The 26,509-nt window shown below is 56.4% G+C and overlaps 3 protein-coding genes across 5 annotated transcripts; all 3 read left to right on the top strand.

Moving 5' to 3' along the window:
* Positions 1–533: 533 nt before the first annotated feature.
* Cirbp (cold inducible RNA binding protein) lies at positions 534–5,141 on the top strand. 3 transcript variants are annotated; one of them, XR_015002900.2, is made up of 8 exons: positions 534–638; positions 2,149–2,257; positions 2,337–2,443; positions 2,522–2,660; positions 2,732–2,813; positions 3,083–3,153; positions 4,799–4,905; positions 5,027–5,141. XR_015002900.2 is itself a non-coding variant. In XM_085692517.2 (7 exons), the coding sequence occupies exons 2-7, from the start codon at positions 2,155–2,157 to the stop codon at positions 3,380–3,382; spliced, it is 519 nt and encodes a 172-aa protein (XP_085548643.1). In that variant the 5' UTR covers positions 534–638; positions 2,149–2,154; the 3' UTR covers positions 3,383–4,035. The 3 variants fall into 3 exon arrangements, 2 of the variants coding, with proteins under 2 accessions (XP_085548643.1, XP_085548642.1); XM_085692517.2 differs by lacking the exons at positions 4,799–4,905; positions 5,027–5,141 and adding an exon at positions 3,366–4,035; XM_085692516.2 differs by lacking the exons at positions 4,799–4,905; positions 5,027–5,141 and having other exon boundaries at positions 3,083–3,359.
* A 146-nt stretch (positions 5,142–5,287) lies between these two features.
* Fam174c (family with sequence similarity 174 member C) lies at positions 5,288–7,417 on the top strand. Its single transcript, XM_085692518.2, has 3 exons — positions 5,288–5,531; positions 6,496–6,612; positions 7,114–7,417. Coding segments are annotated over exons 1-3 (327 nt in total). The 5' UTR covers positions 5,288–5,322; the 3' UTR covers positions 7,115–7,417.
* A 113-nt stretch (positions 7,418–7,530) lies between these two features.
* On the top strand, positions 7,531–20,069 carry Efna2 (ephrin A2). Its single transcript, XM_048461052.3, has 4 exons — positions 7,531–11,082; positions 16,780–17,093; positions 18,612–18,677; positions 18,860–20,069. Exons 1-4 carry the CDS (start codon positions 10,541–10,543, stop codon positions 18,976–18,978), a joined length of 1,041 nt encoding a protein of 346 aa, XP_048317009.3. The 5' UTR covers positions 7,531–10,540; the 3' UTR covers positions 18,979–20,069.
* The last annotated feature ends 6,440 nt before the right edge of the window (positions 20,070–26,509 follow it).

Below are 26,509 nucleotides of genomic sequence, written 5' to 3'. Positions count from 1 at the left end.
AAGTCAGATGGATTCGGGTTAGAGGAAATGGCTCAGTGGGTAAAGGCGTTCGCGGCTAATGCCGAATTTGGTCCTCAGGATGGAAGGAGAGACTCCAGAAAATTGTCCTCTGGCTTTCACACACACACACTTCAGCTAAATAAATATAATAAAAATATTGGGAGAAAGAAAAAGACTGGAGAAGTGTGAAGTCGATATGTCAAGGTTCGTGCCTTATTTGTGAGTCCCACGGAGGTAGCAAAAGCCTTGAAGTTCTTTGTTCCCCGCCGCAGGCCAACCGGGCGGGGAACGCGGAAGTGGGTCAGCTCCGCCCCCGAAGCGCGCTATCCCGGCCCTCTGGCCGCTAGCGGGCGGGAGAATGCGGCCTGCGCGCATGGCAGCCAATCAGAACGCTCAGCGCCTCCGCGCGGGCAGGAGCGAAGCCGGGATGGTCCCGCCCCTCCACTGGAGCGGAGCTGCCGAGTCTGGCGCGTCGGATTGGTCAGTGCGGCGCAGTGGGCGGGGCAGGGGAGGGGCCCCAGGGGAGGGGTATATCAGGCGGGACTCGGACGCGCCTCCTCGCACTCGCGCGTTAGGAGGCTTGGGTGTTTGTGGCGCGCTGTCTTCCCGCCCGCGTCAGGGACCTGCCCGACTCAGCGGTGAGGGCCCTGGCGGCACCGGCTCTGAGGGGCCCGGGGCGGCGGGCGGCCTGTGACTCCCGGGCGAGGCGGAGCCGCAGCGGCACCCCCCTGGGATTTGGGGGCGGGCCCGGGTTGGTGTCCACCCCGCCGGCGGCGAGGCGGGCGGCGGGACACCGGGTCCTCACGCTTCCCGGAGGGCGTTCTCCACCGCGCGTCGTCCCCGGGCTGATGCTGACTTAATGGTGGGCTTTGTAAAATGGCGGCCGTGAGGCTTTGAAAAGCTTTGCCGGCGAAATGGCGGGACTGCAGAGTGCCCGGATGGAATGGCGCAGGGTGAGCGCGTTGCGCATGCGCTGCTCCGTGGGCGGGGCGCGCCTAGCTCCAGAACCCCGTTGTCCGCTGATGTGGAGCTGGGTCGCCTGCGACCCGTTACTCCAGCTGGCTGTGCCTCGGTTTCGTCTTCCCTGTGTGGTTTCACGAGGGGAAAAAAAAGCACATGTAGTTTTGAATGTTGCCCTTTTACGTCCCAAGTTTGTTTTTCCCAGGTGTAGTGGCCCAGGAATACTATAGTGGACTTGTTCTCCAAGCCATTAGGTCTTCGTTCTCCCCAGCCAATAATGACTTTTTTAAAATGCCACGCCCCTCTATAGCCACGCCTCTCGGGCCAACCTCCTCCCTCGGAGTCCACCAAGCAAAAAGCACTTCTCTAGTCCTTGGTTGATGAGTGAGCTGTGGCCCCAGGTTGCATCCCATAAGTATCACAGCTCCTTGACAGCACCCAAAAACGTATTTCAGTGATGAAACATCTCTAACCCAACTACTGTCAGCTGGTGAGGCTAGGAAGTCGCTGTCATCTCTGTCCCCAACCACCCACATCCTCTTACAAAGTGAATAAATTTCCAGCATGCCATTCTGGCTGGGTGATCCAGACCTTGGAGTTCTCTGGACAGGATTAATGAAGGCCCACTGAAGGAAAGGGGCTAGAATTCATTGTCTTAAGCAATAGAACCACCATTTACAGTCAGCCTGAGTTACATTACAGTCTTAGATGTGGGTTTGGGATGATAAAGCCGAAAAGACTTCTTTGTGTCTGGTTTTGAGATGGAGCATGTAGCTGAGGCTTGTGTCAGACCTGCTGTGTAGTTGCGAATGGTTTTGGACTTCTGACCCTTGTGCCTCCATATCCCAAAGGCTAGGATGAGAGGAGTTTTTGCAAACAGTCTCCCAAGTTGTCTCACTGATGTTTCCACCAGAGTGGTTTGAGTGGCTGGATGATGGGTGTGAGCCAGGTTCCCCTGAAGATCATGGATCACTTCTATATACAAAAGTAGGGAAGGGAAGGGGCAGGAAACTCCTCAGAGCTTTCGGGGACTGCATCATCCTAGCATTTAAGCTTGTGCAGGGAGTTCCATGCTGTCCTGGGCTGTAAAGGGAGGTCCAGTCTCAAAAACTTAAAAGGGTTGAGTGTGCTATCTGGTTTCAGTCTGTGGAGGAGGGGTTAAGGCAAAACAAACACTTGTGTGTGCAGGCTGCCATGGCGTCAGATGAAGGCAAGCTTTTCGTGGGAGGGCTAAGCTTCGACACCAACGAGCAGGCACTGGAGCAGGTCTTCTCCAAGTACGGGCAGATCTCTGAAGGTGAGACTTGGGTAAGGAGCACCGTTCTTGGTTTCTGCTCTGGGGCAGACTGGGCACAACTAACGACTCTCCCTTACAGTGGTGGTGGTAAAGGACAGGGAGACCCAGCGATCCCGAGGCTTTGGGTTTGTCACCTTTGAGAACATCGATGACGCTAAGGACGCCATGATGGCTATGAATGGGAAGGTGAGGATCAAGTCAGCCAGTTTGGGCTGCATGGGTCTGATGTGGAGTGGGCATGCTGACCCTCCCTCTGTTCGGCAGTCTGTGGATGGGCGGCAGATCCGAGTTGACCAGGCTGGCAAGTCTTCTGACAACCGGTCCCGTGGATACCGGGGTGGTTCCGCTGGAGGCCGAGGCTTCTTCCGCGGGGGACGCAGCCGGGGCCGTGGGTTCTCTAGAGGTGAGTGCTGGGGGCCTTGGACTGGTGGTGGGACTGCTGTAGGGACTCACTGACTGTTCTGTCTTCTACAGGTGGGGGAGACCGAGGCTATGGAGGTGGCCGCTTTGATTCCCGGAGTGGAGGTTATGGAGGTTCCAGAGACTACTATGCCAGGTGAGCCAGATGGGCAACCCAGGGAGATGACTCAGCCTTGGTGGCAGCAGCTGGGCTTAGGCTATGAGCAGAGGAAGGGTTGCCTCAGCTGAAAGGTGCAGATGTTTTTGTTTTGTTCTTGCTGAATACCCAGCTGGCACCAGGGCCTCGCGTACAGGGCAAGCAGCCCCCACTAAGAACCCACTCTTGCCAGCTGCACTTGGTGCGGGGGCTGAGCCCAGGTGTTGCTAGGCATGTGCCCTTTAGTGTCCGTGTGTGTCCTTCCACAGCCGGAGTCAGGGTGGCAGCTATGGTTACCGGAGCTCGGGCGGGTCCTACAGAGACAGCTATGACAGTTACGGTAAGTCTGGCTCCAAGGACGCCATCTAAGTGGCCTGCGGTTGGGCTTGGTGAACCCTTGTGCCCTCAGCAACTTAGGCCACTCAGCCTGGGGCACAGCTCCCAGAACTGCCGCACAGGACAGGGCGCCAGGTGCATGGGACCCTGTGCCACCTCCCGTGCGGGCGGAGCACACGCTCCAGTGCCTTTACACTGTCCCGCTTCTGTCCTCAGCTACACACAACGAGTAAAAGCCCTCTGCGTCCAGATCGTCCTTCCATGGCTGTAATTAAGATGGGGGAGCTTCGCTGAACGTTGTGTAGTGAGCACCTTGTTCCCACTTTTGTAGTCCTTTCCGTTCTGACCCATCAACAGCCTGCTTCTGACCGAGATGGCCTCGTGACCAGACTTTTCTTTTTAAGGAAGCGCTGTCTTTTTAAGCATTATAAAAAACATTTTTGAAAGCACTTCAGATTTTACTTTTTTACAATGAGCCATGGGTTTTTGTTTTTTTCTAAATTGTCGGGGTTGTGTGGGTTTTTGGTTGCTCGTTTTTGTTTTTTTCGGGTTTTTCGGTTGTATTGTTTTTTTCTTTTTTGTGTGGCTGCCCATGAAGTCTGGCACCCTACCCCTCCTGAGAGGAAATGGACTCTATTTGAGCAAGCCATGGCTCTCCAGCTCCCCAGCTTTGATGCGGAGCACAGCAAGTCCTGCCCACTGGGCACGGGTCGCGGCCCATGGGATGCATAGCAGTCCAGCAGGCTGTGGAAGTGTTTATTTATATTGTCCTTTTTTTACCGAAGACATGCATACTCCATCGATGTTGTATTCACAGTGGCTAAGGAATTCTTGTACGCAGTTTCTTTGGCTTCACGAAGCCGATTAAAAGACGGTGTGAAACGAACCTCACTCTGACCATTTCCCTTTCATTGCCGACACACTGAGCTGCGGCTCCGTGGCCAGCAGAGCAGCTAGGAAGGCAGGGCAGTGCGGGAGGCCCAAGCAACCCAGTGGGAACGGGAGTGGGCAGTGTTGAGGGGTAGCGGGGCGGCAGAGGCCTTGGCCAGTGTAGGGCCGGGTACAGGGAGGGCCAGCGAGGCTGCCTAGCGGCTGCGCCCCGCCAGTTCCAGGCATTCTCTGCTAGCCTCCGAAGCCGCAGCCCTCGGGGGACAGACGCGAGCCACAGACCCTCCGAGACTCGCCTGCTGCTCCCCCCGCTAGCTCTGTGCAGCTGGCCTGTGCCTCGAGGTAACACCTTCGCTCGTGTCGCATCCCTCTGATTTATAGCTCACTTGGACAGAAACTTAGGCCTGGGGTTGACCCTTGCTTCCTGGAAGTCGGGTCAAACTGGTGGTACCTCCTGCCAGTCCTCCCGAGGCCGGCCAGAGCCACCGGGTGCCTGCCTTTGTGGACATGTTTTTGTTCCTTGCTTGACAGGCTTCAGACCCACACTGCTGTCCTTAGTTTTTGCCCAGAGTCCGTGAGGCTGCTGAGCAGGGCAGAGCCTGGCTCTGCCCAGGGGCTGCAGAAGGGCGCTGATGCCCTGGGCCTTGGCCACCTTGGGACGAGCCACGTGGGCGCCGCGAGGGTGGGAGCAGAGAGGCTGGGAGGCGGGAGGGCGCTGCAGAACCACGGGGACGCCAGGGTCACGCGCCTCTTTTTGGCAGGATGAAGGGGAGCCAACCTGAACCATGGGAGAATGGCTGTGGCCGTGACTTCGGGTCCTAGGAGGCTCCCCAGGAGCAAGAGCAGCAGACTGCACACAGCTGGCCAGGTGAGTGCACGGGGTCTAGGGCTGGCGTCCCTGGACACCCAGGGTTTTCTGAGGTCTGGGGGAGACCCCCGGGGTTGGACTGGGCTTTCCTCACCCATGTCCTCTAACTCTTCCCTTCCAGGCAATTCCTGAGCTGACACCGGCTTCCTGCGGGACCAGAGAATGAAGCTGGGGCTGGCATGGTTGCAGGGGCAGAATCTTGGGGGGCTGCCTGAATAAAGGGCTGTGACCCAGAACCCCTGCTGTGTTGCTTGGGTCTAAGATGTGGTGGGAATGGGAATAACTCGGACGTGGCGGGGAGGAGTCTTGACGCCCACTTGTCACCACAACCAGGCACTAAGAGTAGAAAAAAAAACCGCGCGAGGCATTGGGGGCGGGGTGGGGCGGGGTTGTGCTCACTTCCGCCTCGGCCTCGGCATGGCGCCGCGTACGCTGCTACTGCTGCTGCTGCTGTTCCTCCTGTGCGCCATCCCGGGTTCCACCGAAAACTCCAGCTGGCCAGCTGTACCTCGCAATTATACACACGAGGGGCCCTCGGGCACGGGTCCCATGCTGTGGCGCTTGTTCTACGTAATCACCGGGCTCAGCGGCCTGATCTCCCTCTATTTCCTCATCCGGGCTTTTAGGTGCGTTAGCGCGTCCAATCAGCATCTAGTAAGTCACTGTGGGGTGGGTGGGAGAGCACGTGACGCGGGCATCCGGCCTAGCCCTTGGTCCTGACTCCTGTGGTTCTAGAGCAGGCAAGTGGGCAGCGGCCTCAGGGTGGCCGATCTTGTCCCTCGGTCTCCCCGGTGCTGTGGTCACAGGTGTGCAGAAAACCGCGCCAGACTTCAAGAACTGCAAAATTCGCTCTTTCCTTCCGCCATTTCTCAGAGGAGGCACTTTCTGTTCTCTCCTTTCTCTTCCCCTCTTTCTCTCCCGTTTTGTTCCCCATTCCCTTTATCTCAATAACTCCACACTCAAAAAAAAAAAAAAACAAAAACAAAAAAACCCTGCAGAATTGAGGCTCGGTGGCTCAAGCTTTGTGCCTAACATACAGAGACCTGGGTGTCATTCCCAGCACCGCTTAGGGGTAACACACCTGTCATCTCAACACTTGCAAAGTGGGGACAGCAGTTAAGGGGTCATCTGACCTAGAGAATTAAATGGTCGTGGGCTGGAGAGATGGCTCAGTGAACCTGAGTTCAATTCCCAGTACCCACGTGGCAGCTCACAACTGTCTTTAATTCCGGTTCCAGGGAACCTAACACCCATGGCAAAATATCAATGCGCATAAAATAAAAATGAATTAATTTAAAAAAATTAAATGGTCAGCCTGGGCTGCAAGACACTGACTCAGGGGGGAAAAAAAAGCCTCCTTTCTTCCATTTTTTTTTTTTCCTAGCTGTCAGACAGTGACTTATGCTTTAATAGGGAGCTGTGGCTGACAAGCCAACCACGCATGCGCCTGCATGGCTTTCACCATGCCCAGAGTTGCTCCTGTAGCTCCTCCAACAGAAGGATTCACATCATGCAGGTGGCTTGGACCTTGGGGGTTGGAGTGGGCAGGAGCATGTTAGTAGGCTCTGAGGGTGTCTGTGCCCCTTGCAGACTCAAGAAGCCACAGCGAAGGAGGTATGGACTTCTGACCAACAAAGAGGAGCATGAAGAGATGGTGTCTCTGGACAGCGAGGAAGAGACCGTCTTTGAAACCAGGAATCTGAGATGGTAGGAAGGAGCTCATTTAGACAAATTAGCAAACGACCATGTCTCTAAATAGGGTTCAGGGTCTAGCTCAGAGGTCCCCCAGTAAAGGGCTGGAGGCGTGGCTAATCCCTCAATGAGGGTCAAGAAGGCAGGGTGTCAGGAAGGTCTTGGTAGCTTTAATGGAAACAGACCCAGGAGGAGTGTTCCGGTGAGAGCCTCACAGGGAGGTGGCATTGTGGACAGGGTAGAACTGCACTGGGGATGACCAAGTAGCATCAGGGCTGACTGTCCTGTTACAGTGATGGCTGCTGTAGAGCCAGGACCCCATAGTCACTAAATCTGGCTTTCCAGGGCCCTTGAAGGAATTGACACCAGCTTTGGCATCTTCTGTGATCTCTCTTCCCTACCCTGGTGGATGTGGAAGGGGCATCTCTTCCTGCGGGCTGGGCTGGACTGGGCTACGGAGGCCCCTCGAGTCAGCATCACTCAGTCCCATGTCTTGTCTTGTCCCCCCCCTTGCAGATACTGAGGTGGGGGCAGTAGGCTACAAGGACGAGAGAGGACGTGTGTTCTGCGGACTCTGATGTCAGCCTTCCTGGAGGGCGTCTGTACAACCCCTCGACTGCTCCGTAGGCCAGGACAGTGTGACCTCACCTCACTGAGACCAGCCCACAGACCTGAGGCCCCCCAAAGCTCTGTCCCCCTGCCTCCCATAAGTGACAAGGCAGCCCTACGAGGTATGATGGAGCGAATGGACCTTGAGGTCTCAGTGGGCACCTTTCTGCTGCTTAGGGGACAATAAATGGAGAAGTGGCCTTGTAGCTGACCTGAAACCTCCCCCTTGACGTCACACCTAGATATCCTGGTGAAGTGAGTGAGGTGGTCATTCCTGACTGCCTGTTGATGTCAGTCTCTAGAGAGACCTCTTTATTCCTCTGCCTCAGCGTACTGGCACCTGTGGCAGAGTTCCCTGGGGGCTTCTGGGCTGCAGTTCAACATTAGTCAGCGTTAACCATGGTCTTAGCTTGGGCGGGGGTGGGGGGTACTGGACGACTTACAGGAGGGAGACAGGGATCACTTGCTGCCTGAGGTCACAGCCCGTCCATTCTGCCTCATCATAACAACAAATTGCCACCAGATGGCAGTCATACACCACCTAGCCTCCCAGGACTCCACCTGGGACTAGGTTCAGTTCAGAACCCTCCCAACCATCCTGTCCTGTGGGTGGCCTGGACTCCTGTCCTGTGGGTGCCCAGTCTTCATCCACTTCCATGCCCCACAGACTGCCCAGATGGGCTGAGTTGGGACCCTGAGTCTCCCTGGGCCTACTAGGAATGTTGGTACCCATTGGGTGGTGCCCCGTTTCCATCCTGTGACCTGGCCACAGCCCACTCCTGCCTGTCTCTGCCTGTCCCCTCCAGTGGCTGGGTCCCTGCTCAGCTGGGCCTGTTGCCCGAAGGAAACCTTTATGATCTGCACCCCCAGCCTGAACTCAGGGGAAGCCAGCACTCCTGAGTCACAGCTCTGGGGACCCTCTGCCCTGTTTGTTGATCGGTTTCATCTTTGTATTATGACTGCTGGGATGGGCCTGGTTCCTGGTCCCACAAATTTTGTGATCTGCGCCCCTGATCCCACAGTTCAGTCATTGCTGAAGCTTCAAAAGGCAGGGTGATTAGTATAATGAGGTCAGAAGAGACCCCAGCCCCCGCCCCAGCCTCCTCGCCAGCACAGGGAAGGTGGCTCCACCACCATCCGCCTGTCAGCAGTCACTGCACCCCGGCATTAGCACGGATAATTGGCAGTTCCGTCAAGGTTAATGCACTATTAGCTGGTGCTCTGCACAGCTGAAAGCCAGGAGAAGGGCCTGTCAGGCAAGATGGAAGGCCTGGGGCCTGGCTAGCCTGCCTGCATGCCTGGGCCGGAGACTTGCGTACAAGTGCTTGACCTCAGGATGCTGCTCCTACTTGTACCCATCCTAAATTCGAGCCCTGGCCTGGCAGAAAGACATGGCAGGTAAAGCTGCTTGCTGCCAAGTCCGAGTTGGATTCCTGGAACCCACATGGCCGAAGGGGAGAACTGACTCCCATAAGCTGCCCCTGACTGCTACATCACAATATGCAAAAAATAAGAACCAAGGCCTCTCCTGCTTGAGAACCCCGATCCTGGATGTGGGCAAACCAGACCTCTCCGTAGGGCCTAGGCACTCGGGTGTTCCATTGGGGACATGGGGGCAGGTGAGTGTCGCTGTCGTCTCCGCAGAAGGTCAGGGGTTGACAGCACAGGCTGGAAATCCGGTACGGTTTATTCTGTAATGAGAAATTTCTCTGCATGTTTTTCACCTCCTTCCTGGCGATTTGGCCTTGGATGGCTGTGGGGCCGCCAAACTCTGATATCAGGAGCCTGAGGCCTTGCCCTGTGTACCAAGAGTGGCAGGTGGTGGGCCATGAGTGCTGGGTGCAGACTAAGTTAGGCCAGGGCCTTCAGAGTGTGGATCGGATGGTAGGGTGGACCACGGCTGAGCGCACAGCCCCAGGGGTAGCTGGTACAGAGCTACACCAAGATGTATCTGGAACCACCCCTGCCCCTGGTGACCCCTGACCCCATGAACTGAGGCTGCTCAGGGAGGGGACAGGGCTTCCAGGCTCCCTGTCACTGCCGTTGCCAGACAGGGTTCCCTTGAACAGCTTCCCTGCTCTCCCTCATCTGTGTGTCCTCAGGAGCCTGGAGCGACAGGCTTGGGAGGTAGAGTGGGGGACAGCCGCCTTTGTTCCTGTCCCCGCTCCGGATCTGACCTTGAGACAACAGACAAGAACAGAAAGCTTTCCGCTCAAATCCACTGGCGGCAGGCAGCTCTCAACTCGGTGGCCCCAGCATGCAAATGAGGCCTGGGGATGTGGCCTCCTTGCTAGGTGTCCTTGTGACTGCTCCTGGCAGGAACCTAACACACAAGTCTAGTCAATAGGTCCCCATCGTGGCTACCCTCCTCATGCCAAGGTGGGTGCTTTTGCACCAGCAGGGCCACCTTGAGACACCCACCTTTATGGGCAGAAAATAGACACATGGCCCTGTGCCCTCCTGTGGGTTCCACCAGGGCCTGCCCTGGGGATCCCAGAACACCCTTGACAGACAAGTTCAGGTCCCTGAGCAAAACCTGAAGAGGTGTGGGCCAGGTTTACAGAGACAAGGATTCCAGTGGTCATGGTCAGACTGGGGTTGGGGCATGGGACTTCAGGTCTGGGTGAAGATCTCATAACCTGCCCGTTCCCCCGCCAAACCTCCCACCCCGTGTGCGTGTGTTGGGAGCACAGAGCTTGTCACAGAAGGCCACATATCTGAGTTCTACCCCATCCTGGCCTTGCTCATCCCAGTAGCCTTGCCAGTCTTTAGCTTCTCCCAGCCTATAAGAAACAAGTGCCCATCCCGCGCACCCTGCACTCGATCGGAGACCCAGCAAATGAAAAACAAAATGGCAAAACCCATCCGATGGACACAGCTTGGTGCCTGGGCTCTTCCCCTCTACCAGGAACATCTTTTTCCCTGAGTTCCAGAACTGACTCCCAAGGACCTCAGGGATGTACAGCTGGGGAGGGTAAAAAGCTAGGCAAGGGACTTTGAACTTTAGCTTGTTTTTCTGATACAGGGTTTCACGTAGCCTAGGTTAGCCTTGAATTCCTTGAGTAGCTGAAGATGACCTTGAATGTTGGATCCTCCTGCCTTGGCCTCCTGTGTCCTGGGAACACCGGCGAGCACCACAGCTGGCCTACGACTTATTCCTTTTTGTTTTTGTTTTTTGAGACAGGATCTCACTCTGCAGCGTTGGCTGGCCTGGAACTCGCGGCAATCCTCCTGCCTCCGCCTCTCGAGTGCTGAGTTGCCAGGCGCGGCGCAGACCAGCCCTTAGGTCCAATCTGCATAGGGCGGCGCAGCGCTCTGGGGGTTCTCCTGCCCGATGCCGGTGGCTGGGGCGGGACCCTGGGGATCCGCGGCAGAGTCTGCGCGAGTCTGGCCGGGGCGGGGCCCGGCTGAGGCTTGGAGGGTCCGGGGCGCGGCGGGAGGGGGCGCCCGCGACCCTCCAAGAAGCTCCAGCGGGGACAAAGGCGAGGGGAGCCCCCGCGCCCGGGGAGCCCGGGAGAGCGCTTTGCGCATTGCACGACCCCGGGCCTCTGTCCCGCGCTGCGGCCGCCTCCCGCCGCCTGGTTTCTCGGCGCCTGCGGTCTCCGGCGGGGGCCGCGCGCAGAGGCGGGGCGGCGGGATCTCCAAGCGCGCGGTGCTCCGCCCGCGCGGAGGCGGAGACGGAGACGGCGGGGCCAGGCGGCGGCCGGAGAGCGAGCTAGCGAGCGAGCGCGGCGGCAGCACCGGGGCCATGGCGCCCGCGCAGCGCCCGCTGCTGCCGCTGCTGCTGCTGCTGCTGCCGCTGCGTGCGCGCAACGAGGACCCGGCCCGAGCCAACGCTGACCGCTACGCAGTCTACTGGAACCGCAGCAACCCCAGGTGAGCTCGTAGGGGGGACCCCCGGGGACCCCGAGAGGCCCCAGCCCTGGGGTTTGCAGCGCGCGGACCTACCCCTGAACTTCAGGGGTGCCTAGTATTCCCTGCAGAACTCCTGGACTTTGGGGGAAACCCTCCGCACCCTCACACGCTGGAGTTCCTTCGCTGGACTTGCAGTGCACAGGGATGGGGTGGGGAACACTCGTGAACCCCTAGCCTCTTGGAGAAGGAAGCACCCTGGAGGGCTGAGGATTTAGTGGAGCTCCCTGGGGACCTCCCTTACACCGAGTCCCCGACGAGGCTCTTCTGCGAAGGTTCCGAGAGTCCTGTCTGTGGGTCCCCAGATGAACTTGGGGAAGTTGCAAGGTTCCCCTCTCTACCCCTCCATTCACTCTAGGGGCTGCTCCAATCCTCCAGGCACTTTAGAGGGACAGAGGGGACCATAGGCACCAAAGAGGTGGAGGACAGTTTGAGGGGTGCAACCAGGGCATATCGTTTTCCACCTTCTTTTTAGCTTCTGGAGAAACTGAGGTGCAGGAGGGGGTGCAAGGAGGGGCTGCTTCAAGGTCATGGCCAGAGAATTGGAGCTGGTACTGGAGACCCAGGTGGCCAAGTGCCCAGCCTGCCACACCCAGCAAAGGCACCCAGCCCTGCTGTCCAGCAGCACCTTGTGGGTCAGACCCTGCTGGGCACTGGGTAGAGTCAGGGATACGGCAGAAGCCTCTGTTACAGGCGGAGTGAGAAAAGTTGGATGGATACCCACTGACCACGTTCTGAATAGCATAGGACCTTCTGGGTCGTTACAGGGTCTCAGAGGTAGGTAGGTGCTGGGGGGTTCCTGGGAGGCAGGCTTGGGGTCTTTGATGCTTGGGCGCAGTATAGCGCTGACCAGTGGGGAAATAATCCGGCTGCATCAGCCAGGATGCCCTCCTGGTCCGTGGACGGAAAGTTGCAGAAAAGCTGGTCTCTGAGGCAAGCTGTGGGACAAGGGCCACCAGGGTCTCTTCATGGGAGTGGTAGCTCTCTGGCTGTCCCCTAGGGCTGAGAGCAGGGACCTGGCAGGGCCACCACTTACGCCCCCCCCCCCATCGCCTTTCTGCTATGTTGGTCAAATGTGGGTTTGATTAAGACTCAGTGGCCGTGCAAGGAGTCGGGGAAGCTGCGCTTTCTCGGCCTAAGTTTTCTGGTTTTAGCTTGCAGAGTCTCTGTCCCCAGTGTGGCCTGTCCTTTGTCTGGGGAAAAAAAAAAACACAGAGGATAGAGGGTCTATGGGGATGAGGAGAAGGGGTCGTGGCTGCCCTGCTGTCCCCGTTTGCCACAGGGTTGGAACCCTGCCTCAGGAAGGGAAGAGGCGTCCTCATCACCAGGGTCCCGCTCAGGCCGACACCTCCTGTCGCTGTGTTCGGACAGGCTGCCGAGAGTCTTCCTTGGGTTCCCCTCTGTGGGTGACCCTGCCTGAGGACAGATGACCACCATGCCCCAGGGCCTTGTCATTGACACAGAACACGGGGGTCTGGGCTGCTATGGAGTCTTAGGAGTCAGTGGATGGTGAGGGGTGGTTCGTGCGGGGACGATTTCGGGCTGGCATCCGAGGGGACCTAATATAGGGGTACAGTATGAGGAGCTGAGCAGGATCGACACCCCAGCTTCTCGTGTGATACAGGATGGGCGGTGTGGCATAAAACAGGCAGTGGGGGCATGCTGGGACCCCAACCGTGAGTATGGGTCACACACAAAAGACTGAACAGAAGTGGGGGAGGGGTGGACCTGCTCCAGAGTACCCGTGTCTATGTAGGACACGGACCCCTATGTGACTTGGAGGGGACACACACGCAGGCAGCCGTGCTCCCTGCCACCTGTCCAGCCACACCTGCCCAAAGACGGTTGGGATGGCTTTCTGAAGGCAGTAATTCCGCAAGGAGGCATGGACACCCACACCCACCTGCCCAGGCACTCCCGAAAGCCCCTATCCAGATCTACCTGCCCTGACCTCTCGGGATCTCTAGACCTGTCCCTTCCTGGCTGTAACCTGCCTGCCGGGCTGACAAGGACACCCCGCCATAGGCCCATTCTGTGACCTCGATGCGGCTTCTGTGGGTTTTTGTCCAGCGGCTCATGGACCCGTGTCCATGGAGTCTGCAGTGGCCTGTGGCTTTGCATGTGGCTGCATGTTCTCATCCACAACTCCGGGGGAGCCCAGGATGCGTGTCTGCGTGGAGCTGGCTGTCGCAGGGTATTTGTGACACAACACCCCAAGCTGGGGTGATTGCGTGTGTGCACGTGTGCGCATGATTGTGTAAGGGAGCGGATGCATGCGTCAGCTAGAGTGGGGTGCACACGCATCTTCATGCGGCACGCCTGAGTAAGTCTATGTGAGGTATGTGCCGAGAGCTGGTGTGGGGACAGCTCTATCCTCTCGGTGCCCACGGCTGCCGCAGGGCCATCCACAGAAGTGGTCTTACCAGCTGCTGTTTTTCTCTGCAGACAGGTCATGAGGATCCAAAGCAAACATCATAGGAGATGCCTGTTGCCCCAGATGTCACCCACCTTTGAGACACTGAAGTGTCTGGCCAGGCTCTGGGAGTGGGACAACCTGGTGTCCCATGCCAAGTGACCTCCATGTGGACAGTAACACTGTCACTAGCAGAACACCTGAATAGAAAGATGGTGGTGCTGGCTAGACCTGATTTCTGAGGCAGGCATCATCTCTGTAGTGGAGTGTGGCTGGTTCCTGTCTCTGACTCTGCAGGCCTCGCTCCCCCTGAAAGGGACCTGGTCGTGTGTTTGTGTTTTGTAAGAGATTGTCCTCCATCCATTGGTGGTGGCATATGCCTTTAACCCCAGTAGAGGCAGAGGCAGGTGGACCTCTGAGTTTGAGGCCAACCTGGTCTATGTAGCGAGTTCCAGGACAGTCAGGGCTATGCGGGGAAACCTTGTCTTGATAAAGGAGAAACAGCGAGAGGGAGATTGTCCTCCAGGGTTGGGGTGCTCGGAATGGTAGGCAAGGCCCGGAGGGTTTGGGACTCTGAGAACCTGGTGGTTGGCGGGCCTTAGGGGAGTGGCAGAATTGTTGAGAGCCTGTGTGGTCCTGAAGAATGAGACAGTCTAGGTGCCCAGAGGGAACAGAACACTGCCGGAGACACACAGGTGCCTTTGGTAGCAGATGAGCCAGAAGGAGCCGTCTGCTAACTGGACACGAAGCTGAAGAGCTGAAGAGGGGGATTGCTGTAAGTTCTGGGCCAGCCTGACCTACATGAAACCCTGCCTCAAAACAAACAAACTGATAAAAGGTCTGGTGCTGGACTCCGCGGGAAGAGCACTCATGGAGAGCCAGGAAAGCCTGGGCTCTGTCCAGAGCTCTAAGCCAGGCGTGGTGGCCAAGGCTGCTCCTCCCAACACAGAGAAGTGGGGCAAAGGCTCGGGAGTTCAGGGTCATCCTCAGCTATAGTGAGCTAGAGGCCAGGCTGGGCTTCGTGAGGCCTGGGTCCCCCATTTCCTCTCTTCATGTGGATTTGACCCCCAGTCTCTTGCAGGCCTCCGGCACCCATGGGTCCCTGTGTCATGTCCCTCGTGGACAGCAGACATGGTCTATGAAACCTCTCTGTGTGTCATTGTGTTTCAGTGAGCACGGGATGGTCAGCCATGGTTACCTCGGGGCTTCAAGTCCCGGTGTGCCTCTCACCAGCCCACCTGATTACCCAGGAGAGAAGTTGGCAAAATCATGAGGTAGGAGAATTGTTTCAAGGAGTGGAGGCCAGGGACCACAGCCTACTCCGTGTGAGAAATCTCAGGGCGGTCATTAACCCCTTAGTGAGAGTTTAATCTCTGACTACTTGCTTTTCTGCATCTTCAGGCAGAGGGAACATTTGCGCTTTGTCTTAATTCCACAGGGATTGTTTTAGGGGTGGGCCCTCCACCTTCCCCAACACCCTTGCAGACACCAGCCAGTGCAAGGGTAGGGTTCTGGCTCCTAGCTACCCACCTACTTGGAACCATGAATACCACCAACACAGCAAAACTGGTGTGATTGTAGAGCCAAAGAAAGAAAAGGAAAGTAGCATACTTCACCAGCGTCTGCTGGGGTCCTCATCTCCCCGGTGCCCTGGACACGCCTGGCTGGAGCACCGCTGTATGCAGGGTCTGGCTTGGCTACAGGAACCAACTGTGGTTAATGGTACATGCCCAGGGTGGAAGGTGGGCTCTAGGCATGTGCAAGTTGCAGCCTGGAGAGACCAGGAAAAGATGGACAACATTGGACCTCCGGGTCTGGTGTCTGGCTTATATTCAGAACAGCTGGCCTTGGATTTGGGGAAACAAATGAGGCTGACAGATCTTTGCCATGGTCTACTGAGGACCAGCATCTGCAGTTCTGTCCGTCTGAGCAGTGGGCATTGGGAGGTTCAGCTGAGTAGGCAAAGTGGTTTGCTGTGCACAAGCAAAGACCTGAGTTCAAATCCCCAGAACCCATGAGGAAGGCCAGGCATGTCTCCAAGCCTCTCTAGCCCCACTGCTGTCTAAGGGCAGAGTTCAGGATCAGTGGGGAACAAGAGGGAGGAGAGGTGCGGCCAGCGTCCTTTTCTGTCTTTGTCAGAGAGTTCGGGTAGACAGCTGGGTGTGTAAAGCGCTTGCCTTGCCAGCATCGGGTCCTGAGTTTGATCCCAGCACCCACAACAGGGTGGGTGCCCGCGGCCTCCTCAAGTGAGAGGACTTCCAACTCTAAGGCACAGAGTAGCTGAGATAGACGGGGGAAACTGAGGCTCCAAGAATCTGCCAAGTCCGTGACTGAGCCGTGCTGGAAGCTCCGCTCAGGCTTCCGGTTGGTACAGGAGCCCAGGAGCAGCAGCTGCCTTTTTTTCCTGCAGTTCTTGACAGCGTCTCGTATAGCCCGGGCTAGCCTTGGATTCTCGGTGTAGTTGAGGATGACCTTGAGCCCCAGAACTCTCAGCTGCCGCTTAGCAGTGACCCCACCCCACCCCACCCCACAAGGCACCAGGAAGCTCCCAGTTCCCCTTTGTGGGGCCTCAGTTTCCCCAGCTGTACTGGGAGGTGAAGGAGCCCCAGGCAGTCCCTCCCACTCCCAGCTACCAGGCTTTCATATGCTAATAACGGTTCTCACAGGACCCCCTCGACCCCCCTCGGCCTGCGTTTACATGACAGGGACCCGGGGGACACTCGGTGAGATCTGAGGGTTCCGGCTGCTGTAGCCTGAGGCTGAGATGGAAGGGGAGCCGCTGTCCAACCCCACAGGCCAACCTCTGTCCTCTAAGACGCGACTGGGTCAGGCCGATCCTCCTGGAGGACAGCTGGGGACAGCGGGGCAACGCCAGGGCTGAGGCTGAGGGCAGAACTGGGGTGGTGGGAATGTAACTGGCCAGAAACCGGGGAACCTGCCGGAGAGATTGTGTAGCGCTGTGAGGTGCAGGCAGGAGGATGGAGTTCAAAATCAGCCCGGGTTAGAAGAGGTTGTCTCAAGAAGTTGCACAGAGAGGGCAGGAAACATCCTGGGATCGCACAGAGTGGAAAGTTGCCTTGATCCCCAGATGCCTGCGCAGGGGCTACCCTGCGGGAGGCCAAGGGAAGGGTCAGGTTGCCTTTCCCTCCAAGCTCTGCCTCCTTGCAGGGAAACTGAGGCTGAAGTTGGTGCTGGACAGGGATCCATCCTGGTGCTGACCACTGACCGGCCCTCTTTCACCCCCACAGGTTTCAGGTGGGCACCGTGGGTGACGGTGGTGGTTACACAGTGGAGGTGAGCATCAATGACTACCTGGACATCTACTGCCCGCACTATGGGGCGCCGCTGCCCCCGGCTGAGCACATGGAGAGGTACATCCTGTACATGGTCAACGGCGAGGGTCATGCCTCCTGCGACCACCGGCAGCGAGGCTTCAAGCGCTGGGAATGCAACCGGCCTGCAGCGCCTGGGGGGCCCCTCAAGTTCTCAGAGAAGTTCCAACTCTTCACGCCCTTTTCCCTGGGCTTTGAGTTCCGACCTGGCCACGAGTACTACTACATCTGTGAGTAGCCAAGGCTAGCCCCCTTAGCAAACAGGGAAACTGAGGCAGACAGTGCCTTTCAACAGTCATCCAGCCTCATGCCCCACAACCCTGGGAGGAAGAGGGTGAGATGGAGGAAACTCCATTTCTGAGTTGTCTCCTTGGGAGGCCCAATAGGGAGCAGGGCCTCGGAGCACCCTGGGGCTGCAGTGAATCCCATGTGCCGCCCAGTCTTCTTACTGTGTCAAATTAAACTGCACCAGACTCCATTTCTTCTTCTTCCTCCTCCTTTTAATTCAAGTTAGAAGCGGATGGGGACGGGCAGAAGGTTCTTACAATGAAGTCCCAGAAAATGAGAAAAAAAAATGATATTTTTCTTTTTGAAATGAGAATCCCGAAAAGATCAGGAGTGTAATAATAATTCCTTCCATCTTTGCAAAGAATGCTTATGTTTTGTTTGTGTGTTTGTTTTTGGTTTTGTTCTGCTTTTTTGTTTGTTTTTTTCAAGACTAGGATTTCTCTGTGTAGCCTTGGCTGTCTTGGAACTCACTCTGTAGACCAGGCTGGCCTTGAACTCATAGAGATCCACCTGCCTCTGCCTCCCAAGTGCTGGGATTAAAAGTGTGCACCACCACACCACTGCCCAGCTCAAGTGTTAATTTTTACTTTGTACTTTTTAATCTTTCAGTCCCAGCATGGGAGATGGGTGAGGGTGGCTGACAGGCCATGAGGTGGTATCCTGGGGTCAGTCCACTGAACTACGGATCTCCCCAGTCTGCATCTCCCCTCCCAGCTGCCTAGCAGCCACCCACATATAGCCCAGGCTAGCCTCAAACTCCATAGGGAGCCAAGGAGGACCTTGAACACCTTGTCCCTCTCACTTCCACTCCAACAGGACGGCCGAGCGCACACCCAAATGTCTTACTTGTTTCTGTGTTTGTGTGTGCACATGTAAACACACGTGCCCCGGCTCGAGGAGCCCAGGGCTGATCTGTGTCCTTCCTCACACTGAACCTGGAGCAACATGAGCAGTCTGGCTGGGCGTTCCTCCCACCTCTACCTCCTCCACGTGTGCGAGCTGTGGATCCGAACTCGGGTCTCAGTACGTACCCGCCGAGCCACCTCCTCAGCCCTTGCTTTGTTTTGTTTTTTTGTTTAAAATGTCACCCTAAGTTAGGTGTCCTGCTGCACGCCTTTAATCCCAGCACTCAGGAGGCAGAGACAGTGGGATCTCTGTCAGTTTCATGACAGCTTGGTTTTTAAGAAAGTTCCAAGACAGCCAGGGCTGCATAAAGAGACCCTGTCTCAAATCAATAAATGAATAAATAAATTTTAAAAGTCTCACTCTGTTCCTGAGCTCTGAGACATAACTCACTCAGCCTTTGGAGTCAGCTTGGACAGAGGAAGCATGGAAGAGACTCCCAGGAAGCCTAGGGCATTGTGTCTCGGGTTTTGACACATGGTTAAGAGTTTTATGGGTTGGGTCAGCAATGTGGAGAAGGGAGCATGGAACCCTCAGAAGGTTGCCCTCTCTTCCAGCTGCCACACCTCCCAACCTGGTGGACCGTCCCTGCCTGCGACTGAAGGTTTACGTGCGTCCAGCCAGTGAGTGTCTTTAGTGTGTAGTGACCTGGGAAGGACCCAGGTCCCCTCACCCTGCCCTTGACTCCATGAGTGGCCCAAAGAGCTGGGGGTTGCAGAGTCTCATCCCGACCCCTCCCCCAAGCCTGGGACCTTCCTGAGTGCCCAGCCCAGTGCGGCCTGGCTGATGGCCTGTGTCCCCACAGATGAGACCCTGTACGAGGCCGAGCCCATCTTCACCAGTAACAGCTCCTGCAGTGGCCTGGGCGGCTGCCACCTCTTCCTCTCCACGGTCCCCGTGCTTTGGACCCTCCTGGGCTCCTAGTGTCAGGCGGAGGACACCAGCCCCACCTGGACCCCTTGACCTCAGCCCTCGGACCCACGCGGCTGCCTCCGAGACAAAATCCTCGCTGCTTCTCTTTCATGGTGCTGTCCCCCGGAGGAGGCCGCCCACTGCCCAGGGAGGTGACACTATCCCGAAGCCTGAGGAGGAGAGCCAGGCCAAGCCACTTTCTCCAAGGTCACCAGAGAGTTCGAGGCCTCCCAGCGTTGTTTAAGTGCAGTCAGAAAGACTTGAGGGTTTTTTTAGTTAATTTATTCCCGGGCATTGCTGGTGACATTGGGACAGGCCAGCCACTCCTCTTCTCTGGTTCTGTTATTTGGGTCTCAGAAGGAGCCCACCATAGACTTGCCTGACCCAGAAGGGGTGTATGGTGCCAGCTCCTCAGTGGGGCACCAGGGGCTCAGGCCCCTTCTTCTAGCCACTGTTGAGCCCCCGTCCCTCAGATCTCAGAAAGCCCTTCAGCCCTGCAATTCACCCTGCCCCTCCACCAGGCACAACCATCTCCAGGGCCGGGAAGACGTTTTATTTCTGTAAATAGAAACCAGCAAATGTGTACTGTGATTTATTTTAATGTATTCTTGAGGACAGAATGGAAGTTCTTTTTTTTAAAAAAAAATTTTCCAGACCTTCGATTCGAGGGGACTTTTATTTTGGTTGGGGGAGTGGGGTGGACTTTTTAGAATAGAAACAACACTTCGCAATAAACTCATTTTTTTGTCCGTTGGAGCCCTCCCCCAATCATGTGACCTAGTAATATTTGTAAGAAAAAAAAAAGCCAAAAAAAAAAAAAAAACTGGACAAGACTGAAAAGGGGAGCTACCTACCAAAAATACAGAAGGAGCAAAGGACCCAATGAAGCTGGCCACACGACGCGTTTCTACGGATTTCGGATTTCTACCCGCCTTTCCTCACTCTGTATTTTATATATATTCTAGATAAATGTATATTGTGGATGGCCGCCATGGCAAGGGGTGGCTGGGGAGCTTTTGTAGGGGCAGGGGGACGGGTGGCCGGCCCCTCATCACATTCAGCTTTGAAGTCTGTATTTTTATAATAAAATGAACCAACTATAAGATGTGGGTCTCCCTCTTTGGACAGTTGGGAGGGTTCTGGGGATAGTCCTGCTGCTTCCTGCCTACTCTCAGGGTCCTGGGGGATCTGCAGGTAGAAGGCCGGCTTCTTAGGGATCGCCCTGATTCTCTGACAAAAGCCTGGCGTGATGGCACATGCCTGTCACACGGCAGCAAGCGTGTACACAGGAAACAAAAGATTGTCTCAACATAGTGAATCCGATGCCGAAATCGCTCTGACCTTTATCATGCCACACACACATAGTAACCATGTTCTGAGTTATCTCCCATTGCCAAGACCACATTTCTGTGACTCAGTTTCCCATGTGACTCAGGTGTGTGAGGGCTGTGGTGATGTTCATGTCTGTCTCGGGGAAGGGAGGCCTGGGGTTCCCCAGTTTAGCCCCACTGGTGACGAGTGACCTGACATAGGGCCTGGGATCCCGGTGGTGGCCCCTCGTCCGTGTGTCACCCGCGGCGACTGCATTCGGGCACAATTAGCTGAGAGGCGACGCTCTGAGCCCATTAATTCAGCCGCTCTGCCCTGCAACGGGGGCTGCTTCCTAATGAGGCCGGTGGACTGTACAAAGGACCTTGTGTCCATGCGGGCCCTGCCCAGAGAAAGGCAGACCAACTGCAGGCGCCGTCTTTAGGAGGCTCTGCTGTACCGATGAACCAGTGCTAGAGACACCCCCATCAGGCCCCCTCATCACCTGGACCAGGGTGCTGCCAGCTCCAGGTACCCTGACTGCCAGCCACAGTGGTAGGTGTTAGGAAAAAACACCATCAGCAAGAAGCCAGAGTTGGTGGCCAGCACTCAGGAGATCAAGGCAGGTGGGTCTCTGAGGTCAAGGCCAGCCTGGGCTAAGGTGTGTGCAGATATGGAATGGAGGAGAAAACAGTGAGGTCCCCAGACGTGACTCCGTGGATAAACCGACTGCACACCAAGGACCCAAGTTCAAATCCCAGAATCCGTGGAAAAAGCAATTGAGGCCATGCAAGTTTATAACCCAGGGCCCGGGACGAGGAGACAAAGCAGTCCAAGTGACCCAGGTGAACGGAAGCCTCGGACCTCCTGCTCCTGTCCAGCCCGGAGCAGGTGCAGGTGTGTCCGTGGCCTGGGGCCTATCCCCACGCCGAGCCCCTCACCCAGGCAGAGCCCTGCAGTCCCATCGGTATGCTCGTCCTGTGTCTGAGTCTTTTCCACCCGAAGCTTCCAGAGAGAAGCAATCTCTCTCCCGCAGCCCTTTACTGCCGCCTCAGTGGCTGCAGTGGGCAGGGGGTGATGGCATGGGGGGACAGCAAGGTTCGAGGTCCCCAGGGACCCTGATGAAGGTTCTGGCCCCTTAGCTTGCAATAGAAAGCAGCATCCACCTCCCCCAGCCCCTCAGCGAAAGCCACGCCCGCCTTTCTGTTTTTCTTTTTTCTTTAGGTCTCCCACACTACAGGCTGACCCTCCTGCCTCCGCTTCCCCAGGACTGGGACCGCAGGTGTGTGCCACACCCAGCTTGGTTTGTTTGTTTGTTTATTTATTTTTGTTTTACGCAGCTAATTCTCCTTTGTCTAGATCTTCCTTTTCTTCCTTTCTTTTCATCTTTCGGACCCTCTGCGCCAAGGGTGAGGGCGCTGGGCAGTCTGCTTCCCGGCCTGTCCCTGTCCCTGCCAACTAGCATCCTCGTGGTACACAGTGGGCCCTCAACCAGTGCCCATTGACTGACTGAATAAATGCTGTATGTATTTATACAGATAAAGCTACATGATCAAAAAAGAAAGAAAAAAGAGTGTCAAATCCAAATTGCACTGGGGAAGCTGAGACAGGAAGATGGCAAGTTTGAGGTCAGCTTTTACTATGTAGTAAGAAGAGCCTTTTAATAAAAAGACCTTTGCATGAAAAAATTAAAACATTAAAATGAATAAATAGAAAATATTAAAATGGTCTCTCATTGCAAGGTCAGAGCCCTCCGTGTGTGCAAGGGGCACCGACTCTGTGCAGACGTCACTAGACTCCTCCTCCATCTTGGTACCTGGCAGAACCTTCCACCGTCCTGGGATGCAGTGGGACATCAGTGGGACTCATGGACACAGTGCAGAGACATGGGGAATCATGAATCACAAGAGACGACCCAAGGCGGAAATTGACTAGACACAATTGCCCTGAGTGGCTGTGGGAACACCAGCAGGCTGAGGGCCTCAGTTCACTCTAGGGGATGCTGGCCTCAGGTGGGGGTGACCGGCATTTGGGGACATGGCCTGTGGGACTGGACGTCTGGGAGGGGCTTTGCTTCGAGGGTTCAGTCATGGGTTCAGAGGTCTTCTGGAACCCCTGCCAGTGTGAAAGTGGAGCTGCATCCCCAAATGTGGGTGGACAGGGCTTCTGGGGTTCCCCCACCCAGCCATGTCACCGACGTAAACTTAGTCAAGGGTTTCTGCTTTAATGGAGGCCAGGGAGGGAGGAGATGGGGGGGTGGGGACCAGAGACTCAGGCAGGCCTGAGACCCTTCTGGCTATGGAGGGTCAGAATTCCTTTCCTGGGCTCCCCCACCTCTTCCACCCTCTACACTTACTTACTGACTCACAGACCAGGCCTGAGAGGGGGAGGTACCTACCCTGTCTGGGTCCCCTAGGGAGTGTCTTTCCCAGACTCTCCTAACCCCATGGATGGAAAATGGTGCCCTAGAGGAGGAGGAGGGACCCAGTTGGCCTCCTGTGAAGTGTGGCCAATGGGATGGGTGTTGGGGGTGGAGATGCCCGAGAAACTGAGGCCTCCCTTGGGCCCCTCTGGTTGATGGGATGGGACCGTGACCGTGGAGCCAGGCAGACAGGGGCATAAGGTGGATGATGCCGAGACACTCAGGTCCATCCCCTGTGATGCTGGCCCCCACTCTCCTTTCTCCATTTTGCATTTGGGGGGCTAAAATTCTGCTCCGATCTTGGTTCCACAGTGGGCCTAATTTCTGGGTACAAGAAAATCTTCCAGCATGCCTTTAATTCCAGCACAGGGAGGCAGAGGCAGGCAGATCTCTGTGAGTTCGAGGCCAGCCTGGTCTACAAGAGCGAGTTCTAGGACAGGCTCCCAAAGCTACAGAGAAACCCTGTCTTGAAAAACAAAAGCAAAAAAAGAAAAAAAGGAAAAAAGAAAAACCAAAAAAAAACAAAGTACAGTTTCTGATGCTTGGTGGGCTAGCGTCTCCCAGAGAGAGAGATGGTTGTTTGGCCTGCTGGGCCTCAGTTTACCCATCTGTACCATAGGGTATACCTACTTTATAGTTGAGGGAAGAAGGATGGCTCGTCCCCAGGCTCCATGTGGGGACCCTGTTCATGGTTTGTGGGTGGGGTGGTTCCCTGGAGATGCCAGCTCTCACCTGGCACCTGGGCTCCTCCAGGCCAGAGCCAGTTTGGGGAGCTCACTGCCATGGAACAGCCCTCAAGGGCCCTTTCTCCAACAGAAATGGGAGCCTGGGGTCACCGTGGGATGGTCGGGTAGTCTGGAGTCTTTGGAGAACCTTCTGGAGGTTCTGACAGGATTAGGGGCTGCCCCCCCCCCGCCCCCGTAGGATTGGGAGCTGTTCCCATGTTGGCCCCGCCCCTACCCCTTAGATTCTGCCAGCACTGCTGAGCTAGAGTTGAGGAAATATCTCACTCCCTCCTGCCCTGTGTCAATGACAACTGGGTCCCCACATACTGGGGCGATATTAGTGTCATTTATCACGCATTAACAGGCCTGTGGCTCAGCAATCAAGTCTGTGGCTATAACGGGAAACTGAGGGACAGGCTGAGGCCATACCTTTAGATAAACCTGCTTCCGGTATCTTCCTTAACTACCCGCCATGGAAGACCCTGCTCATCCAGCAGCTTCACTTTGTTGGTCAGGATGATGGCTGAGGACACAGGGTTCCTTCCTGAGCTGAGGAACACTTGCTGAGCGTCTCAAGGGACCTACTGCGTGGCCTGGGCCAAGCACTGTCTCTATCCGGAGGACGGCTGGAAATGCTGGCCTCCTTCTCTATGTTCACGCCCCCTTGGAAGGCCAGGGATGGGGCTGGTGACAGGCAAGGCCTCTCTCAGACGCGGGAGGCAATGGGGGAGGGGGAGGACTCCATGGGAGCCAGTGGTGCCCGCTGGCAGATCTTTAAATTAAAATACATATATACACTGGATAAATAACCCGGGCCCATATCCTGGTGACAGGCAGAATTAAGTTGCCTGGTTGGGGAGCTGGCAGTGAACACTGGGGACAGCAGGAGAGGACAAGGAGACATCACCCACTTTCACAGCCCCCAGCTGCCCTCTCCCCTCCCTGCTGGGGATCTGGGGCAGGTGTGAGGGAGCTAGTCAGGGAGGGAGATGCTGGGTCCCAAGTTATCCCAGAGAAAAGAGGCATTAGTCAGATCACCAGCCCTCAGGAGCTGCTGTGGTCTGTCCCCTGGCTCGCACAGGCCCAAGGAGTCCCCCAAGGGGCCCCCACACAACTGTGGGGTCCTCCCAGCCCCAGTGCCCACGAAGGGGCAGAGGGTAGGAGGGGATTTTTTCAATTAGGAATCAGCTAATCACCAGAGAGCGCCGCTCTGGGGCCCAGTGAATCTTTTCTGAAAACCATGTACAATGTTAATGACCTGGACAATCCCAGGATTAGGCCACGGGGAGGGGAGGGAAACCAAGGTGCAGGGCTGGCTGGGGGATTAGCAGATCATAGGCTGGGGTGGCGGGCTCTGGAGGGCTTTGGGCAGACTGGTCCCTGGAGGTCCGTTTTCTCATTGAAGATGCCAGTTTTTATAGCTGGGGAAACTGAGGCCCGGAGTGAGACCTTCCCCAAGGCCGCCAGAGGCTGTCACTTCTTGTCTGTCCCTCCCTCGGTTTCCATAAAGATGGACCCTACAGAGCAGCATGGAGTCTCAGGGGCCCCGCACCCCAGTTATGTCCACACGGCACATCATTGTGTTCCGCTCTCCAGACACTGAGTGTGGAGTAAAAGATCTCCTACTGTTTGTTCGCTAGGGCCGGTGCTGAGCTGGCTAACTGAAGACGGTACCCAGGAGGCTCCTCAGGTCTTGTGGGTACCATCGCAGATGCATAGCGGCTGTAGGGTCCTTTAGGGCGGTCGCGGCAAGCGGAGGGACCACTGTGCAGGGCAGGTGGCTGCAGGAAGCCGGGATGAGAAGGCTGTTCGGTGGGGTTTCTCTTACCTTTCATTTTATATTTTGTTGTTGTTTGATTTGTTTTGTTTTTATGAGAAAGGGTCTTGTGTAGTCGAGGATGACCTTGAACTCCTGATTCTTCTGCCTCAGCCTTCTAAGTGCTGGGGTGACAGGTGTGTGTCACCAAGCCTGGCTTATGTGGTTCTGGGGATGGAGCGCGGTAAGAGTCCTGCAAGCTGACTCACAGCCTTTCTGTTTGTTTATTTGTTTATTTATTTATTTATTTATTTATTTATTTTTGAGACAGGGTTTCTCTGTGTAGCCCCGACTTTCCTGGAACTCGCTCTGTAGACCAGGCTGTTCTGGAACTCACAGCAATCCTCCTGTCTCAGTGCTGGGATGACTGGTGTGTTACCATGCCCTGCTTCTCCTGTTGAAGCTGCCGGAGGGTTTCTGATCTCTAAATGACTCTGGCATTTCTCCCAGAATTCTCTGACTTCAAGGCTTCCCTGGGCGGGAGCCTCTATGTGCCATAGTCTCCTCTCCACCACCCAACCATGACTGTGAAGTCGCCTGCTGTCCCCGGGTCCCTGCCCTACTGGCTACATAGGAAATTGGAAGGGGGAGCCCTCTTTGATGTTGGCTGGGGAAACTGAGGCTAGTTGATTAGGACTCCATCTCCTCACCTCTTCTGGCCAAGGCCCAGACACCTGCGGTAACTGGTAATCCAGATGCAGAGAAAATGAACAGAGGGTGAGTGATGGCCAGGGCTCAGCCAGGCCCAGGGTGAGGATGTCTCAGAGGGCCCCAGGGCACCCCCACGGATGACCTCAGTGTCCGGGTCTAGGTAGGCTCTGTGACTCAGTTTCCCCACCATCACCACTATGATTCTCCATGCTGTTCCCAGCGCCTGGGGGTGGAGAAAGGCTTCGGGGGGGGGGCGCTCTGGGCTCCCCTACTTACCCACCCCCAACTGTCAATCAGGCCACCGGGCCCCCTTCAAGTCGTCACGGCCCAGCAGTGGCCCGGGGAGGGATTATTCTGGCCTGTCCAGGGTGGATTCAAGTGGAACAGGCGCTGACGAGCGGAACGCGCCCCCGCGGGTCCCGGACTGCCCGCCTTTGTCCACTGGCTGGAACGGCTGCCACCTCCCGCCTGGCCTGGGTGCATTGTGCGACCGCGTCCTCCATCGCTTAGCTGAGATCCCCTGGCTGCACGGCCGCTGGGCGGCTCCGCCACTGCTGGCTCCCAGCCTCGGTTTCCCCACCTGTGTCCGAGGGTGGAATGCGGGTCACGTGGGAGGAGGAG

This window comes from Myodes glareolus, chromosome 8 (genome assembly GCF_982192425.1).
Source record: "Myodes glareolus chromosome 8, mMyoGla1.1, whole genome shotgun sequence".
In the NCBI taxonomy this organism is placed as follows: Eukaryota; Metazoa; Chordata; class Mammalia; order Rodentia; family Cricetidae; genus Myodes; species Myodes glareolus.
Note: the sequence above shows the minus strand (reverse complement) of the source record. Positions and strands in the feature narration are given on the sequence as shown.